This window comes from Convolutriloba macropyga, chromosome 3 (genome assembly GCF_964194025.1).
Source record: "Convolutriloba macropyga chromosome 3, txConMacr16.3, whole genome shotgun sequence".
NCBI lineage: Eukaryota > Metazoa > Xenacoelomorpha > Acoela > Convolutidae > Convolutriloba > Convolutriloba macropyga.
In genome coordinates, this window is record NC_134470.1 from 40379906 (window position 1) to 40399271 (window position 19366).

Below are 19366 nucleotides of genomic sequence, written 5' to 3' on the forward strand. Positions count from 1 at the left end.
ATTTTCAATTCCTTTTTTTATATTTTCTTGATTCTATCCATAAAGCATCTCTAATCTTGATAGTTCTTTGTTGCCAAATAAATTACTGTCGAATGATATTGCGATTATGTATTGAAATATTGTCATTTTAAGTCGTAGATTTACTTCTTCAGTTTCTCTCAATCTCCGAGTAAGCCTATCATCTAAATGAGCATTAGTTACCTTTTCGTTGAACTTGTGATTTCAAACCTTTTGTTTTAAATGATTATAATTTTTGATCGCATCACTGTAAGCTTTTTTTCAATATTAAATAAAATTTATTTGACCCGCAGAAAACTTTTGGATAAGCTGGTTAAATTTTTTTCGTTTAAAATTATTTCATCAATTGTATTTTCATCAACTGAAGAGTTGGGTAGCTGATTACTATTTGTATTTATTTGACTGATGTAACTTCTTCAAATACACTTTTTCTGACTTCGTTTATATTTTTACCTAATATATTGATTTTTTATCGGATGTTAAAAAATTATTATCACACTATTCTTCACTAACAGCATCTTTAGCATTCGTAGCAATAAGTAAATTCTTAACATATTGTTTATTACTCAGATCATTAGTTTCATTGTTCTCTAAGTATAATTGATGCGCTTTTCTTGCTGTTAGGTAGTTTGCTGGTTTGAATATTACTTATTTTGTTTGATTGGATCTGTTTCTAGTTCTCTATATCTAGAAAAACTTTCAGTTTCGCTGACTTATCAGGGAACCTGCTTGGCAGACAACCAGAGGTCTATACATAGAGGATTCCAAAACTTTGCGATTAAATTCAAAACTGAATACAGAATTTAGTAAAGCCTGCTCGTACGTAACATTTATCTTCAATTTTTTCACCATTAATATCTTTTCATCATTTAGCAATCTTTTAATTTTCTCATCTTCGCTTGTTATATCTTGTTCAATTAAATCTTTAATAGTATTAGACTTAGTGAAACTTTCAGAAAATTTATAGATATGATCTTTTTTAATTTTATATCATTGGGTTCTAAAGACATATCGACGTCATTCATTTCAGATTTGTTTTAAGATGCATCAAGTTGTTTTAATTCTATTTATTTATTTATTAGTTTTCCGCATTTCTACTAGATTTCTGATCATCTCATTGACAACTGTTAACTTAATACCTGTGTAATCAGTTATTGTTAAGGGTAATTGGATTTCTAAATCTTGTAAGGATTGTAGTCATTAAAATTATTTAAAATCTTCAATCATTAAAGTCAATTGTTCGTCAACATTCTGATTCTGTGAATTTAATTATTTAGTAAATGGATCAATTAGCTCTTACATGTTTCCATAACACTCTTGTCGTTTTATTTTATCCTCCAATCTATTTCTACTGTTGTCTTTCTCTAGTTTCTTTAATTCTATTAGTGTCTCCAGCTTTGTTTTAGTCATAGCTTCGCTTATTTTATATCCAATAGAAACCATAGCAATAAGTCATTTTTCATCACTTATGATTTTAATAAGTCTTTCAAATTATTATTTAATGAATGCTTTTATATTATTGGAAAGAGAGAAACGCAAGCTAAACATTGATACTATATAAACAATATAAACTAAAATTGATAAACTAAAATTTAAGAGTTTATTCAAAAAAAAACATAATATTGAGTCGTTTTTTTTATAAATTATAACATTGGTAACATCTTTGTAGATAAATATTTGTTAACTGCATTTTATACCATTAGAAAGAATAGAACCGAGGCAATATTTTAATACCACATAAAATAGAGTTAAAAAAATTTCTTAAAATATTTGAGAACAACCACAAGAGGTTATGTTTAACACTTAAAACGTTAATAAATAGTTGGTAATTATTATTTTTTGAACGCATCTTATATCAGAAAAAGTTTTTATAGCAGAAAAGGTCATAGATTAAATTTTGATACTAATGAACTTTAGTCAAAAAGAAATGGTTTTTGATTTGTTAAAGAAAAACCTTATTAGTTTATCTATTCCTAATACTTCAACGTATTATTATAAATTACCACTCTATCGCGGATCTTAATATGTTATTCCGATACTTCAACGCAAAACCATCGCTGACTTGCTTCAACGCTATAAAAAAACCTATTTTTTTAGTTGAATTGAAAACTTGGAAAATGCAGTGTCGCAATAAAAATATTCTACAATAACTCCAATTTTGTGGACCTGCACACCAAAAAATCATTATTACCTTAAATATAACACTTGTTGAATGGTGTATTTTAACCAATTGTTATGCGTGATATTAAGTTTTATTCAATGGAGTTATTTTGTAATTGGTTCTTTTTGTTTTTCTAACACTATGGAAAATATCATTAAAACTGTGACTTGAGCGTAATTGATATCAAAATTGTATCAAAAAAGAACATTTTTCATAATCTTTCCTCTTTTACCGCTGCTTCAACCATATACACATTACTAATTTTAATTTATTTTTTAAAATCAGTTAACAGTTAAACTATTTTTGTTTCCGTTTTCAATAAAAATTAATTGTAATTGTTAATGGCCAATCCATGGCGCTGGTGTAAATTTAAATTCTATTTATATGGCGCATTCCTTAGTGTTAGAGACAGTTTCTTACACCTTGTGTTCGATTAGAGAGCATTTGAGTAATCTGTTCCAAATATGAAGTCAGCGCAACGTACTTGTCAGATTTTACATTGATTTTGCTGTTCCATACAGATAATTGGCGCCGTTTTTAATTCTTCCTGCTGGGAATTTGATAAGTAATCTAAAAGTTGGTCTTGTGAATTGTACAAAGATACAAGCATGCTGTGTGGCTCTTTTATCGGTTGATAGCTACTGCTTAGAACAGATTGCTCGCTTGACGTGAAACGCTGAGACCTCTTCATGAGTTTGCAATATCTCCAAGTGTTAATTATGTGTTTATATTTGATTTTGTTTTCAACGGTATTGAATTATTGCTCAATAAGACTGCATCTTATTTGAATCAGAGTTGGCGCCTAAGCATTTTTAATTCAAGAACATTTTCCAAGAATACCTCTCTCGTATTGTAACTTCAGTCGTCTGATCGAAATAGAATCAATTGGCATCCAGGATGCAAAAAGCTCCGTTCATCCTGTGGGAAATAAGTATGCTGCTGCCATGTATGGTTTGGACAAGATTTTCACGCGTGGATGAGCGAGAGTGTCTGAATATTCACAACTGCAATAGAGTATCAGTAACTGGTAAGAATTACCTGTCGTTTATTTCCTGCAGCTTTGCATAAACTCAACATCAAGTTTAATTCAGCACCTGCATTTTTTTTCATAAGCTTTCCTCTTTTACCGCTGCGTCAACCATATACAAAATACTAATTTTAATTTATTTTTTAAAATCAGTTAACAGGATGCAATCTATGACGGATGCAATCTATGACGGATGCAATCATGGATGCAATCTATGACGGATTTGCATAGCAGTGGCATGTTCAATTTTTTTCACGTACTTCAATAAATTTGTTTGTGGTAGATTTGATTTGTAATTAATAGCCGTCATCTTCTCAGCAGGCTATTAATGCGCTCTCATTACAGTTCAAAGCAGCCTTTTTACGACTCGAAGAAGAGCATTGGAAAGTCCTTTTTAACCACTTTTATTGGAGTGCATTTCGAAGCAGAAAGTGAAACGCGAGAAAAATTTGGAGTGTTTTGGGTGCTGCACAAAATTGTGAAGAGTGGAGGGACAAGAAAGTGGTTTTTGTCCACACCCTGTTTTCGAGAGAGCGAGAAATTGAGGTGGAAAAAAATTTCTGAAGGCGTCAAAATGTTTTTGTTCACGTGCGGTTTTTGAAAAGAGTTTTTTTTTATTTTCTTGGTTTAGAAGTTTGATTATGGTATTGTATCAATTTTAGGATTGTTTTGAAGGTTTCTGGTAATTAATGAATAGCAAGTGAGTAAAATTTTCTTATAATATATGTTTTTGTTGATAGATATGACAAAAGAAAATAAGAAAAAAACCAATTGTTTTTTCTTAATTTTCTTTGCAGTTTTATCGTGTTTTCTATAGTCTTAGACGTAACTTTTAGCCTACTGCGGCGGCTCTACTGTTTTGCTAGCATTTAATAGTCTTTTTGCTTCAATGATTTTTTTTGGCTTTTTGTGCCCTTGTAATTAAAAAAAATTGTTCCTTTCCAGTTTTTTTAGTGCATTTTCATTTTCAGAACTTTATAATCATTTTACTTCAAAAATTATCTTAGTTTATATGAGTAGTTTATGTAAATACTGTGTTTCAAAATGATTTTTTGTTTTCTTCAAGTCGTTTCCGGAATTTTTGCGGCCATGTTTTTAAGATGCGTTCACACATTTTCATGATTTTTGAAGTCGAATTGAAGTGATGATTTTGGTCACGTGGTTACAGGAAGTGGAGCGAGGAAGCGATTAATTTTGTCGCGTGTAATTTTTTCGCTCTAATTTAAAAGTACAATGAGAAAATGGTGTTTGAACAAAAATTTGTTTTTTCGTTTAGGTTCTTTGTTCACATGCAGATATTTGACTTTGATTTTTACGGTTTTTTACTTTATATATCTGATTCTTTTTGGTTTGGTTTTCCCAATTTTTTCACTATCCTGACTTGGTTTGGTTTTTGTTAAGTTGATGGTTTTTGTTAAAACTCGTTGAATTGTTTCAGGACTTGTCCAGCTATGTTTTTCTTGCAATCCAAATCATTGGATTGTATTTGTGTGCTGTCTTTTCAGATCTGTTCATTTTTTTGTTTTTTAATGTCAGTGAGAATTCATGTTAATGTGCTGATTTTAGCAACGTATGAACAGTGAAAAAGCAAAAAATCTTGTAGATTTTAGGTGCGATCAAAAAATTTCAGTTTTGGAAAAAAAATTCACATGCGTCAGTTTAACATCTGTTTCCAATGTGTTTCTCTTGAACGCTTTTAAAAAAATTCATTTGTGTTCTAATTGCGTTTTTTGCAGTTTCTTGAATTCATCAGCGCACAGTTAATGCTTGCTATCAAATTGACACTATTTGTAGTAATGAAATATCAATGATTATTTGATTTTTGACGTGAAGGCTAATAAGTCTGTTGCTTTATCACTTAAATCATAAATGACAGATCTGACCGGTTGCTAATGAATGACAGATGTGATCGGTTCCTAATAAGCTAATAAATATATGCTAATGCAGATACTTAATGATTTAAGTCAACATCTACTGGTTTTCATCAATAGAAAACTACTTTTTCTAAAAAAAATTTCCGTTAATATTTGAGTTTCACTTTTACTAAGTGCACTTTTTGTTGTCTTATCAGATAATCCTGTCAGCGACGGGTCTCATAGTATGCTAATTACTTTTATGTTTTTCGATTCAACCGCTACCGTCCAAAGCTTTCAATGACTTTGACAATAATTTTTGCGACATTTTGCCAAATTTATGGGCTTTTTGGCTTTTATTAGCCACTTTATTGTTTTATCTCTTAGTCTCATTAATGACTGTTCTCATGGCTGCCGATTACAATTACGTTAATCAGAAATACTGTTTCAATCAACATCTTTTGATATCGGTGATTTTAAAACTCTTTGTTTTTGACACTTTTTAAAAATTTTAATTCAAAGTTAATTCGTTGAGTCTTGCAGTTTTTGTTGTTTTTTTATGCTCATACCGCATTTTGTCAACAATAACTTTTCTCCTTGGCTTTCAAGTGTAATTTTTTTTGGTTGACTTATTAGTTCTAACTTGTAGCTAACATTATTTTTTTTACTGAAATATCGTTTTTTCTTTCGAAATATAATGCGAACATTTGAATCTTGCCTTCTTTTGTTTCTATATTGTCTTTTTGTTAAATTCGAACTGCTAAAAATTTTTATTTCTATATATTGTTTTCTTCCTATTTTGAAGCATCTGACTTTCAAATTAATTTTTTTTGCTAAATTGATCTTTGTTTTTTTTCCGGCTTTCGCCTCCATTTGCTTTGTCCCTAATCCTCACACGGTTGATGCAATTTGTATTCAATCTAAATACAAGTAGCGACAAAATTTTCATAGTTTGAGTTAAACACTAGATCTTGGAAACAGAAACCTGCAAAGTGTTTTATTTTAAACTTTTTTTTGTGCGTTTTTGCGCATATACGGTCCCGGTCTTTGTTAACTGTCTCACTTTGATGTTATTGTAAAAAAAGTAAGTTCCTTTTTAGGTTATTAGTAAATTGAATTCATTGAATTGTGATTTGGGATTTTTCCTGCTATGATTTTTTTACTTCATCGGAAAAAAATTCTTTTGGCTTTAGCTTTACCTCATTTTGCCACCTTTTCGACATTTTGCATGATTTTTTTTACTTCTGTAGACTAATTTTATTCTTTAACTATTCTGCCCAAAGTGTTTCAAGCAGCAATTCCTCGGCAAAACAATCTAAAGTGAACAAAACCATTATCGAAAAATTAAATCAAAAATCGAAACGTGATAAACCAATAAAGCCCAGTTTAGATGCAGGCTACTTGAAAATTGTTACTATTGCTATTAATACTAACCTCTTTAATATTAGCCTCATTAGGAATCAATAGTATGTCTAACTATGAAGTGAAATCGAAAGAGTTTTCACTTTTAGAATGTTTTCTCACATCAATCAGTTATTCTAAATTTATCCGTTCTTTCAATCCCAATGGGGGATATGGGAACCAATGGCGGCTCTTTTCAAAATACCCGAATATGTTTCAAAATTCCGTTGGAAAACGCTATTAGACATTGTATCTTCAGAATTTTTTAGTTTCTGTATGTGCAATATTTTATCATTATGGTTATATTGAGGTCATCGAGTTCGCCCCGGCTAAACTTATCCTTTATAGTCTGAAAATTACTCATGCCGCAAAAATAAGTCTGACAAGAAAAAAGTCATACTTTTGCAGCCTATAACTGATAATTACTATAGTTATATAAACACTATTTATTCTTAAGCTGGTTTGTAGGCAATTACCACAAAACCCATTTAGAGCAATGGTTACGACTTGTTACACAAATTAAATGTCACAAGCACCCACGCGGAATTTCGAACCGCACAAGCAAATATTGTTGTTGGGAGTTAATTTGCACATATTAATTTTCATGACGTAATTTTTACTCAAAAATTAGACTGGCCAGAATTTTTTTGAAAGTGCATTGAGAAATGTCAGTTTTGAAAGAGATATGATGGTTAATATTATTTTCCGATATAATTGCTTATTTAGTTTGACAGAATCCACCAAGGTCTGAATAATTGGACTCAATAACTACTATTTTCTGAAATTTTTGTCTTTTTTGTTAGTTAATATCAACGATAAGGGTCTATTGGTGACCATTTGTTTCGTTTTCGACGCCAAAAGTGCGAGCTACAAACTCTCGGACATTTACATTTTTCAAATTGTGTTGAGCTGCATGCTAAAACAGTTGGGGGTATTTTGTAGAAAACCCTACAAAGCTATAATTCAATTCAAGCGTGCTGGAGCTGGATCTTTGCTACTCCCCTCTGAAACACTTAATACCAACTAGGAAATGATCAGTTGATAAAACTGTGGAGTAAAATATTGAACGTCGAGCATAGCCTCAGGTTGAGGTCCTCGTTTATGACGCAGACCATTTTTGAGCGCACATAAGGAGTACGGTGCGTTCAAAAATACACACGGTCAAGCCAAAGTCTGTCCCATAGACGCACCAAACTCTGCAACATAGACGAGCCACTTTCTACCACATATGCGAGCAGGTTCTGCCCAATAAACGAGCAAAACACTTCGTCATAGGCGAGCTAAAGTCTGCAGAATACACTTTTTAAACATTTTTTTGCACCAAAAGCCTCTCATAAGCGTTTTTGAACGAGCACATGAACGAACCGAACATTTGAACGAGGCAATGTCTGGATCATAAGCATTATTGGTCTGCCTGGGTATTTTGTAGGCAAAAATGGTCTGGATGGGTATTTTCATAAGGACTTTTGAACGAGGACCTCAACCTGGGTACTGCTATCTATAAATTAGAGGTGTATGTTTACACCTTCATTTCTATCGCAACGTGACGTGTTGTTGATTCCTTGTAGCTTTGAAAATTCGTCAGCCTTTTTTTGTAAAATGTGTAGTTGATATTTTGAAGTTTTAAAATGTTGGTTTTGCTTATCAATTTATTGTGATTACTGCATGCATTACCTGTTTGTGAACGCAATCTGCCAACCTAATAAATTGTAGGACTGAACGACCACTTCTTGAACAGGATGGACGAGCCCTGTGACATGAAAGAGATGCTTTGGAGTCCATGTCTGGCCCAAATGGCTCAGATACACGCAGACAGTGAAATACTGGAACACTGGGATGGTTAGTCCGATCACATTCTAGTAAAAAAACACAGGGTCAAAATAATGAATCGAAGCATGAACAGAGGCTGATTGCTAATTTGTTATACTGGCTTTTTTGCGTTGTATTTTTGCGACACCCAAGGTAATGAGGGTTACGAACCTTTTGCCAGCCCTATTTTTGTTGAGCTAAATTTGGCCGAAGAATATATTTTGCAGAGAAATGCAAACTGAGTCGATCGCTGAAGGAAAACATGAGGCTAAAAGTTTTTTCAAACTCTTTTCTTATTTCTTGCTTTATCACGAACTCGGATAGCTTAGATTTTTCCTATTTTACCTTAACAATAGCTTGCCCTACGCCCTGCCGAATCATCGCTGGATATTTTTCATAATAAATATGGTCGATAGTTTCATTCGGCTTTGCTCAAAAACCAAAAACGTTCAGATCTGGACGTTTTATCGTCAAAATTATTTAAAAAGATACTGCTAATTGGAATTTTCTTGGAAATCAAATCTGAAAATATTCAATAATGTCATTCTCTAAGTTTTTGTATATCATTAGGACCTGGTTCAATGGTAAGCAGCTTTCGCACTCATTTCCGGAAGATGAAAATCTTCAATCTTTGTCTCTCAACTTATTGTTTTCATTTTATCAGTGATATGTTCTTATTTAATTAGAATTTTAGGATGAAATAAGGCAGATTGCTAGCAGTGCTTTTTTCCTCTGTCCATTTGCAAATCAGAATGTTGAAAAGAAACTTTGTTTGTCATTTTCGTAGTAATATAATGCCATCTCTATATGCGTCCCTTGTTGCCCGGTATTTGTTGCGAACGCTAGTACTGAAGAAGCCTGAGTTGGTTGCGTAAGTTTGAATGAAATTTTGATTTTATTTTTTTACTAATTTTTTGGAGTCCTATGGCATAGACTCGTTGACAAAAAATGCAATAGATTCCGAAATGAGCACCAAGTGAACCTATCTAGAGTTTTGAGTGAACAGCTAATGGCTGTTAAGACATTAAAATTAATTTTTCGAGAAATTTTTAAATTAACTGATGATAAACTTGTTTTCCTGAATTGTATATCATTCTTAGTAATGCAGGGACCCCCTTCTTTTCAACTGCAACCAAAATTAATCTGGCTAAAGGTTTTGTCTTCTAACTAGTTGTTATATGAACTCAGTGCCACAAGATTTCAAAAAATTTTAAATTTTTTTTGGATATTTTCGTAATATTGGTTCCTCTTGAAATCTTATCACATTATCCTGATGTTGATATCTCCCATTGGCTTTGAGATCACTTTTAATGGATCATGGATAAAGTTGTCAGAGAAATGCTTACCGTTTAAATGGCTTCGACACTTTCTTCTCGCACTTTTCTGCTTAGTTTTTGGTTTCTGCCTGTATTTGTTGTTGTTTTCATAGTCATAAGACTTATACTGATGTCTTATTGATTACCTATAAATGACAAATATTCTTTTTCTCCAATCAAGGCATAACTGAATGTATTCATTGACTTCCGTCGAAAGCCATTGAATTTTATAAATGATTTTTCGAGAAGTTTGTTGAACGTCAACCGATGTCAGTCTCAGTAATGTCAATCTCAAAATGACCGGATACTTGAATCAAATTTTATCTATTTAATCGTTTTATATTCCAGCTATTGGTGTTAAGACTTCGATGCACGAGTTTTCATAACTTTTTTAAAAAAATTAATTTTTTTTGTAACTTTGGTTCATTTTTGGAATCTTACACATTATGCTAAAACTGATAGTCGCACTGAATTAAAGAATACTTTCAATGGATCATACATAAAGTCTTCATAGAAAAAATCTTGGTTTAAACGGCTTCGCAACTTTCTTATCACACTTTCCTACTTAATTTTTGGATCATTGCCTGTATTTACTTTTGTTGTTTTCATAGTCAATGACTTATCTTAAAGTTTATACTAAATACTTGTCGTTGAATTGCGAAAGACAAAAATTTTCGTCGTTTCATTGAGGCCTAACTTAGCTTAATTATTAGCTTCCTTTGAGAGCTATTGAATTTAATGGCGTTGATACTACGGGTTTTCTCAAAATTTCGAGGTTTTGATGTATTTGCTCATGTTGATTTATTGGTGTCAAATTGTTAAAAAAAAACAAATTCATTGCCGTTGAAAAATTAAATGAAAGTAGAAATGTTTTTACTGTAAATTTCAATTTTTAATTGCTTCGATATTTTTATCGCTCAATTTTTTTTTAATTTGCTGTTTTTGGCTGTTTTTTTTTCATTCTTTAGTTAGTCGTAAAATGCTGACTAGTCTTATAAGTTTGCAATTGAGGTTTGGTTGAATTATTCTACCCAAAGCAGTCGTTTTATAGAGAATAAAAAAGTTGAGGTTCTTATACATTTCTAAGATTTTTCATGATTTTTCAGTTTTTTCAGTTTGTTGTTCTTTTCGTCAACTTGTAACTTATTGTCATCATTGATAAACGCCGTAAAATTCCTTCTATTTTATAAATTAACATGTTTATTGATATCATGACGTAACTGATGTTTTTTTGTTGGACAATATGCGTTTTCATATAATTATGTGAGCGGTGTATTTGTGTTTCTTTTTCTGTTCCTTTAGCACAATCGCGTAATAACAGATCCCAATGATTTTCAAATGTGGCCCGATTGAACTAATTTATTCGTTCAGTATAATTTTAACTGAAGTAGTATAAGTAGAAATTGAATTAAAATACAATATTCAGATAATAGCTAATGATTAAAATGGCTTCACTAATTTGTGTTCTTGCAGTGTTTGTAATTTGTTGTTCGTAATTTTTTGAGCTTTTCTACATATTTGGTCCAATCCTCTGCATTTGTCTCACCAAATTTAGTTCCTATTGGTTTTATTGTGACCTTTTCGTTTTTTATCAAGAATTATTTTGTAAAAAGCTAATGGTTTTTAATGATTTTGAAGAGTTTCGAAATTGTTTGGTTTAACAAATGTTGATTGATTTTTCAATTTCGCCTCATTATTTCTTCTTTTTGTTGACTTGTTACCTAGTCTCGTTAATAAAAATTCCATCTACTGTTTTAGTTAGGAAAAAGTAAATCAGTGTCGTTAGGGTTTTGTCTGATTGTATTTTGTCTTTGTTACTAGGTGCCTTTTAGATATTGAGTTTTGTTTTTGTATTTGCTTTTTTTGCTTTTTGTTGTTGATTTTTTCTCGTAGTATTTTTAATGGCAGATCTTGTTGTAACGAGGCATGGCAATATTTAGTTCAATTATTAGTTTGGTTGTGTAACGATTTTTGTAATTCTCAAAAATGCATTTTTGATTCTCTTTGTCAAAAATGTAAGTCAAAAGACAGTTAAGTCAAAAATGTAGATGAGTGCGGGTCGGAACATCGTGTGCGAACGCACATTAATGAGCCTCCTTGTTTAAAATTTAAGGAATGAGGTTTTTTCTGAAAAACAGAGCTTGTAAGGTTAAACTCTCTTACGATCAGAATCGAACAGTAACTGTGTTCTAATTTACTTTTCAAAAACAACTTGCTAACAGTGAGTTATCAGGAAAGACAAAACGTGGTTCTGTCCTAGTGAGGCTCTCCGATTTATTTTCTGAATGCCTTAAAATTTTTTGTCTGCGCATGTTTTCTCTGACCGTGAAGTATTTGTTTGAAGTGTTTTTACTGCAATACAAGCTATTTTTGCCTTCTGATATAGTGCTTCTTTTAATTTTACTGGCATCTAGAAGTCACAGTCAACATCTACTAACGATGGTTGCAGAAGTATTACCTTTTTTATATAGAAATGAAATCAGACGTTGGCCCAACTTTCAAGAGAAAACTGATGAATTTTTACTTGATTTACAGTTACGGCAAACATCTCTATAAAGTGTTAGTAGTAAGAGAATCTGCCATATGCTTGTAGAGGGGGGGTTCGGACCCCCCTCCCCTACAAGACTTTTTACCACCGAAAAACTGATTTTCTCTTTGTGAAACAAAGTTTTTTGGCTAAGTTTCGCCAGCCTGTGAGAAGTTCTTGGGTTAAGCAGTCTGGCGAAACTTATCCAAAAAACTTTGTTTCACAAAGAGAAAATCAGTTTTTCGGTGGTAAAAAGTCTTGTAGGGGGTGGGGTCCGAACCCCCGCTCCAACAAGCAAATGGCAGATTTCCGCTGTGGCAATGTTTGCTGTATATAGAATAAGGGGTTACCTAAGTTCTAGACTCTCACCAAATGTTTTTGGTGAAAACATAAAAAATCCAATATAAGACACCAGAGGCCAAAAAATTTCAAAAAATTGAAAAAATTTTTCGAAAATTTTTCAAAGTTTTTCAAAGTCCTAAATTGGTATGAAATTGATTTTGCGCTATGAAAGAACAGTCAAAGGTGTTTTTTTGTTGAGTTCACTTTCCTTCACCTAGGCAGAATGGGGGTCAACACATATAAAAATTTTGAATTTTTGAGAAAAAATATCCAAAACTTTTTATAGTCCTAAAATGGTTTGAAATGGATGTTGCGCTATGAAAGGGCCCTATAAAGTGATTTTTGTGGACCTTTTTTGTTCAACCAGGTAAGACCGGAACAACTCAGTTTCTGGATTGGTCTGAAATAAGTCAAAGAGCAGTCAGAAGCAGTTTTTAATGACAATACTGCTGCAAATGTGCAGTATGATGTGGAAAGCATGTCTTTATTTTTTTGTATGCATTTGAATCTATCTATATTTCCATCTAAACAAGTATGTATGTTTGCATGAATGAGTTGAAAAATGTAATTTTTATGTCTGAATGAATAATTGAAAGAAATGGAAGAATGAAAATTTTACGTATAAAATTATGCGTACTCATATATATATAATAATCAAAGTATAAATGGAAGTTTATATTTGTTTTTAAGTAAATATAATTGTGCTTAAGTTTAAGAATATATTTGTATGAGTATAAGCTGGAATGTATGTTTTCGTGTAGATATTGTAATTGTGTGTATATGTCAAGACGTTTATGAGTTTACGTGTGTATGTTTTTCTTTATGTATGCGGTGGAAAGTATGTATATATGTCTAAATGTGTTTGTATTTATGTATTTATATGCATGCAAGTCTGACGAGAGAGGAAGAGAGAAATCCCTGGAGGAGGGCAAATTAATTGCTTAGAAGAATGTTGTTATTCGTTTCCACGATCCAATAGTTTTATATCTTACAAACAGATTTTGACCTTCCGCTTAGTCAAAATTCACGCTTTTGTTCTTTAAACATTGGCAAACAAAATGGTACCACCGAAGACGACAACAATTTTTTGATGTTCTGATCATGCTCTTTTAAAAATTGTTGAATTTTCTACACCTATTTACCGACTATATTAAAAACTATGAAGATTCTTTACAAAAAAAAATTAAATTTTTGCTTTTGTCTTTTTATCCTTGGCAAGAAAATGAAAAAAAAGTTGAAACACAGTAGACAAAAACAATTTTTTGATGTTCTGAGTATGCTTTTTTGAAAACAGAGATTTCTCCACACTAATTCAGCTACCCTTTTAGGATTGACCAAGATTGTTTTCAGGAAAAATATATTTGAGATTAATTGTTGAGAGATAAACAATAAATTGAGCTAAGTAAAAAGAATAAATTCTGTAAAAAACCGAAAAAGTTGGTGGAAAACTATGATATGCAGGAGCAGTTGAATTTTTTTAGTTAATTAAAGTAGATTGAAAGGAATTCATCAAGAGCTTGAACCAGACAAAAGAGGAATGATGTACAAGAAGAGTAGTTTGCACTGGAACTTTAAAAAATAGCTAATTTTTCAAAAGTTTATTAGCCACTTGATCAATTAAGCAAGAAGGAACACAACCTCTGTATCTGCGGGGCTTGCTAGAAACAACTTCAACAGTGTATCAGCCTTTTTGCGTATTGGGAATAACACTAATGGATAATGCGTGCTGGGACTTAAATCTTAAACAAAGGCGAATAGATTCTTCAGTAAATGGTTCCAACATACTCAAAATACTCAACTATTGAACACTGGAAGAAAAATACCAGAGCACCTCAATCCAGCAAAAATCAAATGAGTTCATTATTGTTCATCTTGGATCAAATTTACTGTGCATTCCGTAACCCAGTGTATATATTTTGGATGACTTATCGTTCGGTTAACGTTTTAAAATATCAAAATCGTAATGATGTTTGATAGAGCATCGGAAAGAGGTACATCCAATGGAGTTTGAAATGAGCAGAGTCTATATAACATATAATTGAGCTAAGAAGCCTGGCGAACATTTCGGTATTGAACACAACACTACTGCTACCTGCTACTGTTACTACCTAATACTACAACCTGCAACTACCATCTACAGTTAGTCACTACTACTACTACCTGCTAGTACTACCTACAACTACTACTAGATACTATTACTCACTACTATAACTTCTTATACCTACCACTACAACCTAATTTTTTTACCCTCCAATATTACTTGTTTTTACTAACTATCTACAACAATGTGTTTTTGTTTTTCTAAAAAACGAAAACGATTCGTTTCTCTAGACACTCGCTTAACATAAACAACAGAAACTGTTATCTACTTTAAGGTAACGTGGCCTGACTGAAGCAGACCGACAGACTTTATCCGCCAATATTTTCAAAAAATCATCAAGTGTTTGAAAGTTTTTCAAAGATATGAAAAACTCTTAAAGGCATTGTTACATACATTAACTCAGCATTTTTCAACTTAAAGTTAATTTTCTGAATTAACAATTAAAAAATCGATAGTATGATATATGAGGTGATATTTAATTAATAGAAAAGAATGTAGGGTATTTACTGTTTAGCGAACAAGTCTAATTTATTGAACTTCAAATAAGTTTTAATGCATGTTTTTTTGAAGTGTAACTTTTTTGTGTACTTTTGTTGCTTATGACGGATCAGTCAAAAGTTTTTTGTTCAAAAGCTGAGTTTTTGTGTTTAATCAGTGTGTGACGTCTGATTCCATTTGCAATTAATTGAAAGATATGAAAATTAAACTTTTTTAACATTCTTATATAAAGGATTGTATAGCGTAAACATTGAGTACTTCACAATGGCACTGCACTATGTCTATTTAAAATATCAACATCATATACATATGTTTGTTTCAAAAAAAATCTAGAGTGTACCTAAATGGAGTCCAATACTTTACAACGTACCTACATTATCCAAAAACTGAGGTTTTACTGTATATAGTTGTTTTCATATGTTTTTTCAGAGTCAATTGTTATTTCAATTGTCAGATATTACACAACTTCTTCTGAATACTGAGGTTTCAACTTTTTGCATAGACTAAAAACTGCTGGGACTGCTTGACGAAAACAATGTATTAGTAAAGTTTCATATTAACCTTAGATTGGGCTCAGAATTTGTTCACAGATAAGACTGTAATTGTGATTTTGCAGTTCATCAAAAGTTTAGCGCTACATGATTTTGCAATTTTTGTTGTTTTAACTACTTCCTAATTTTATTGAATTTCATTTGGTCCTTGTTTATCTGAAGAAAATGAAAAATAAATTAACCTCATCAAACGTTTCTTAGCAAAATTGAGTGAAACAGTCTTGTTGGATTTGAGAGCTCAAACAAAAACCTTAAAATTAGGGGTCTAGGTAAACAAATTTGTTTGTTTTCGAAGTCTGCTTTTACCAAATGGACACCAAATGGTTCCAGAGAAGTACTTTTTAGGGAATTTGAAACAAAATTCTTCTTTTTAAGTGTTCAAAACTCTACAACCGGAGACGGTTTGGCTTTGGATAAGCAAGTATAAAAAAAATGTGAAACACAGCCGATCACTTTATCTAAAAAGTTGAACCATTGAGTTCGTATTCGAGTTTGTGATCTGAAAATAGTATTCAAGGATAATTGACTTTTTTGAAAAAGACTTCTCATTTTAGTATTCAAAACTCAACAATATGCAGTATGGATTTCGATAAGCAAGCATATTAAAACGGTGATGCTTGGTAGATCACTCTACGTAAAAATTGAAATTTTGAGTTATGTGTTCGAGTTTGTGATTTAAAAACACTATTCAAGGATAATTGATTCAAGGATAATTAAAAAAAGACTACTTTTAGCACTAAAAACACAATAATCGGTGATCGTGTAACTTGGAATTACCAAATATAAAGAAATATGAAAACTTGGCCTATCGCTCTATTTAAAAGTCAAAGTTTGAGTTTGAGTTTGAGTTTGTGATCTAAAAATAGTATTCAAGGTATAATTACGTCAAAATAGTTGAGTTGTGTTATAAATTGAAACATGTTCTCACAATCTATTTAAACTACAGCTATATATGTGTCAAAAAAGCGAAAGAGACCTTTTGGTTTCACTAAAGTTTTTGATATAGTTTACTATATTATATAGACTTTATTCACATAGTCTATTAGGCAATCTTTACTGCACGTGTTCTACAAGCATTCCTGAAGAGATAGTTTTGCATTGTTCTATAGAAGAGTGCAGAAAAAACACATAATTTTTCTGGTGCTATGAAAATTGACCGACAGAGCGCTTAGCCGACATGGAAAAAATGAGAAATTTAGCTGAGAGTTTTTATCTTAATTGGTAATAAAAGTGTGATTGGTTTATAAATCAGTAGTTCGGTTGTGATAGATTCATATCAAGTCCCACAGGCCGTTGAGGCATGGCCAGGGCCGGCGAGGCATGGCCAGATGCGGTTAAATAAAATCCGACCAGGGATAGACCTCCGTTACAATAGTTGATGAAAAAACTTTGGTGTATTTGCCCGCTTACGGAATACTGTTTTGAATTGACCAATCACAGCCTCAGAATAAGTTTTATTACTCATTTTACTTAAATTGTTGGTTAAATTTCTCCTTTTTTGGTTGTCTATAAACACCCTGTCGGCCGATACGGCGGCAACCATTTTGCCGAATTTAGAACAGTGTTGACATTATTTACCAATAATCCTTGAAAAGAGAGGTCAGTGCAACTCTTTGAATGATTAATTTTCTCTTAAGAATGTTCTGCTAATGAACTTTAAATATTGCAAAATAACTAATATGGAAAACTTTCAAGTCATGACCACATTAAGTAACAGTTAACACAACTAACTTTGATTTTTGCTATCATAAAAAACCGTCAACATCGAGAGTAGAGATCAAATTAGGCTCTTTGAGACCATCGTCAAACTTACAAGTGTATTTCTACAGTCAATTTGATCGATTTGGAAAAGTTTCCAGCGTTAAAACCCTGATACCCATTATGCACCAAGTTCAAAGTTTAAACAATTTAAAACTTTTGGAAATTAGTGCTTCACTTTTCTTTGTGTTAATAAGTATTCTTGGCTTTGTGCACTTCGTTTTGATGGTATCTTTCTGAAGGGGTTTCTATGTTTTCAAACGTTTGTTTGTTATGGATCCTATGAGGATTTGACTAGAGTTCTTTCAACTTAGTCAAAGAAAAAACAACTGACAAAAAGACTAATATTGATTATAAAAGCAATTAGGCTAATAAGATTTGCTGGTTGTTTAATGCAGTATTTTAATTTTCTCTCAGCTTAATCGATGTGAGAAATATGTAAAACTGCATCTTTGAGAAAAGTTCCAGGTGGAACTTTAATACTGCGTATTTTGCTAATTGCCACCATTGTAACTTAAAATGATTTGTATCCTCTAGAGCAAAAATGGTAGAATCGTTATGTACAAGAAAATGTTTTTTTTCATGAGTAATCATATAGCAAAATCTTGACCTTCAAAAAAGCTTTATTGATCTGCAATTTACTCTATGAAAGCGAATTGGCGTTCTCACAGGTAGCATGAAAACATTTTTTTTCGTGGGCGCTCAAAAAGAAACCCCCTAACGGAACTGCAAAATTAACAAAGGTAAGAAAAGTAACGTTTTCCACGTTAAATTTGTTTGTTATTTGAAAGACTTAAAATAAAACAATGCCTAGCTGACATAAAAAAGATTTAGATTATGCAAAACAAAGATTTATTAGACTTCACTGTCCAACAAATGTTTATGAAATAGCTGATTTTTCATTACTACTTTAATAAATTTGTACTTTTAGAACTTCAATGGTTTGCCTGGAGGACACTCATAAGAGAACGGACAAGTATTCACTTCTTGCATTTATTGGAAATTTCGTTGGGATACGTTAAATGCTTACTATACTTGATACTATAGCTTTATGGATTAGCGAAGTTTTGCGTCCGCGTTAAAGAGTACTTAAGTTTGAAAATTTTATGAATTACTTAAATAACATACTGAAATACTTCATATTGACACATAGCTTTAAAAGCTACTGGGTGAATTCTGTGAAAACCAAATGTTCCATGACAAACACAAGTTGTTGCAAATGTAAACAGAAAACACTAGTGCATACTTACGTCTATGGTTCAGATTGAGCCTTTGAGCAAAACATGTTTGTTATCTACTTACAGAAAACGTGAGCAGAGGGTTTCTTATCGTTCCTCAAAATAAACCACGTCATAACTAAGCAAAATCAATACTATAGTACAAATAGCTTGGCATTAAACGTACAACTTAGAACCAGTTACTATATAACTTAGAAGCAATTGTAACCATGAAAGTCAAACAATAAGGCCAATAGGTGAATTTAAAAGAATTTGATTTGTCCTGTTTATTCAATTGCTTTTATTTAAGTTAAAGTTATACTCGAGCACACTGTGGGTGGAAATGTATTCCGTAATAAACAATTGCAAGCCTTTCTACTCACTCTCCTTTTATCTCAACGTTATCTCTCAGTAGAGTACATGTATATACGCCTTCTTGATCACAGACTAGAGAATACTTAAGCAAACTAATAAAAATGCTTTTAGCCGAAAATATTATGGAAGAAATTTGCAGAGCAGACTGAACTTCTCACAATACAGGTATTTTTATTCATAAAAAAATCAAGTGGTCAGGTTGGATTTTTGTTTCAACCGGTGACTTGTAAGAGAACTGAAGTGAAAAGAGCCGATTTAAAAGAGAGGCGAGGTTTTATTTAAATTATTAGTTTGATCATTTAAGATAAATTTTGTGGCCAATTAAATTGGCTTCGCAAATGAGACTAAAAAATTTTTCATCAATCATAACCGAGTATTTGAGAAAAGAAAATTTAGCATCTCCTAGTATAGA

At 31.9% G+C, this 19366-nt stretch overlaps 1 protein-coding gene across 3 annotated transcripts in view; it reads left to right on the forward strand.

Annotated features, from left to right (window-relative positions):
- Positions 1–2756: 2756 nt before the first annotated feature.
- Positions 2757–19366, forward strand: part of LOC142336204 (CRISP/Allergen/PR-1-like) — a 34320-nt gene continuing 17710 nt past the window's right edge. For all 3 annotated transcript variants that reach the window (XM_075384858.1, XM_075384860.1, XM_075384859.1), the window contains exons 1-2: positions 2757–3206; positions 8174–8299. In XM_075384858.1, the coding sequence (XP_075240973.1) occupies positions 3077–3206; positions 8174–8299 (256 nt within the window). In that variant the 5' untranslated portion in view covers positions 2757–3076. The remainder of the gene's footprint in view (positions 3207–8173; positions 8300–19366) is intronic.